The sequence below is a fragment of the Labrus mixtus genome, chromosome 16 (genome assembly GCF_963584025.1).
Source record: "Labrus mixtus chromosome 16, fLabMix1.1, whole genome shotgun sequence".
NCBI classification, from domain to species: Eukaryota; Metazoa; Chordata; class Actinopteri; order Labriformes; family Labridae; genus Labrus; species Labrus mixtus.
The window spans coordinates 338,901-340,646 of NC_083627.1; the positions used below are offsets into that span (position 1 = coordinate 338,901).

The 1,746-nt window shown below is 44.1% G+C and overlaps 1 protein-coding gene across 1 annotated transcript in view; it reads right to left on the minus strand.

The window, feature by feature from the left end:
- The window catches only part of LOC132991070 (gastrula zinc finger protein XlCGF57.1-like), a 3,839-nt gene extending 2,397 nt beyond the window's left edge, over nucleotides 1-1,442 (minus strand). Inside the window, exon 1 of the mRNA XM_061059659.1 lies at nucleotides 1-1,442. This exon is cut by the window's left edge and continues 1,906 nt beyond it. Coding sequence (XP_060915642.1) covers nucleotides 1-500 — 500 coding nt within the window. The 5' untranslated portion in view covers nucleotides 501-1,442.
- Nucleotides 1,443-1,746: the final 304 nt, after the last annotated feature.

Sequence of the window (1,746 nt, forward strand, 5' to 3'; positions counted from 1 at the left end):
AACATGTGCTGAGTCAGATTTCCTTTGAAATTGAATTTTTTCCCACACTCAGAGCAGCAGAATGCTTTCTCTCCTCCATGACGCGCCATATGAGCCGTCAGACCAGACTTGTAGTTAAAGCTTTGACCACACTCAGAGCATCTGAAGGGTTTCTCTGCAGTGTGTACTCGCATGTGTATTGTCATATTTCTTTTTTGGGTAAATTTTTTACCACACTCAGAGCAGCTAAATGGTTTCTCTTCTCCGTGATTTACCAAGTGATCTATCAGACAAGACTTTCTTTTGAAGCTTTTACCGCACTTAGAGCAGCTGAACGGTTTCTCTCCGGTATGGATTCTAATATGTTGGTTCAGATGCCATTTCCTCTTGAATGTTTTACCACACTGAGGGCAACTATGTGACTTCTTATCAGTCTGTGGTCTCTTATCTTTGATGTTTTTCACAGAGTTCAAATCTGACTGATTTTCATCACAGTCCTCTCCATCAGCTCCTGTTTCCATCTCTTCAGTGTGTCTGTGATGAAGCTGTGAGGACTGAGGTTTCTCTTCATCATCTTCACTCTTCACAGAGACAGGAGTGAAGGGGAACTTGATATCAGCCTCCTCCAGTCCCTCCTGACTGCTCCACAGTTCCTCCTGTTCCTCTTTAATGTGCACAGTCTCAGAGTCCTCCTGGTCCAGACTGGAGCTCCCCTCCTGCTGCTCATGAGGATCTTCTTCACCCACCGACAGCTGCTGGACGTCTGCAGGAAACACAGAAGACACAAAGACACATGGAGGGAAGCTGTGACTTTATCTAAGACTTGATATTCTGTTTTCAAAAGTCACATTAATCATCAAGTAATCAAACAATCCACTGATTACTTCTTGTTCTTAAAGCACAACATGATAAAATAAGTTCTTCAGGTTTTCAATGTGTACGCTTCCTTTGTTTCAGACGCTGCCTCGTCTTTTCTCCGCTCACTCTCATCCCGTCTGCATCACGCAGGTATCAGCTGGTGTGTGTGTGTGTGTGTGTGTGTGTGTGTGTTTTTTTACAGAGAGAGTAAACACAGTCGTCTGTTGATGAACTCGTGTTCTTCATGTAAACATTTATTTGTTGGTTTTTAAAATGAGTTTGACTTCAGTCAGCTGCTCTCAGGTTTTCAAAGACTTTCTAAATCAAACAGGAAGTTCAGGTTGATCTCTCAGCTTCTAGTTTTATTGTACGGATGTGTTGGAGAGGACTTTAAGAAGTCTAAAGATGAGAAACTAAAGAAGGTTTGTGAGTGCAGTAAAAAGAGAGAAAGTGAGCTGACAGGTGAAGAAGTCTTCATCATCACACTGGAATCAAAACAGGAAGTGGATTCTAAAAGTCCTTTAAATAAACCATCAGGTCAGAGAGACCTCGACACAGACCCACGAGGACACGGTGGATGTTATCATCCCACACCACATCAAGATTTCTCTGTGCTAACTGTTAGCTAGCCGCGGCTAACAGCGGCTAACGACTTAGCTCTGTGCTACACAGGAAACTAAAGAACACTGACCTGCTGGTTGAGTCTGCATGTCACCTGCCAGGTGTCCTTCGTGTCGGTGGAGCTGCTTCTGTTTCCGGGAGGTCGTTGTTAGTCCTGACACATCTTTGAAAGCTGCTGTCTCAGCTATAGCATGCTAAGCTAACTGGAGTAGCTCTGTGGTCCATTCAGAGGGTTGTTGACATGTACGGACGCTCTGGAGGGTCATTATTAATGCTGCTGCTGCTCTC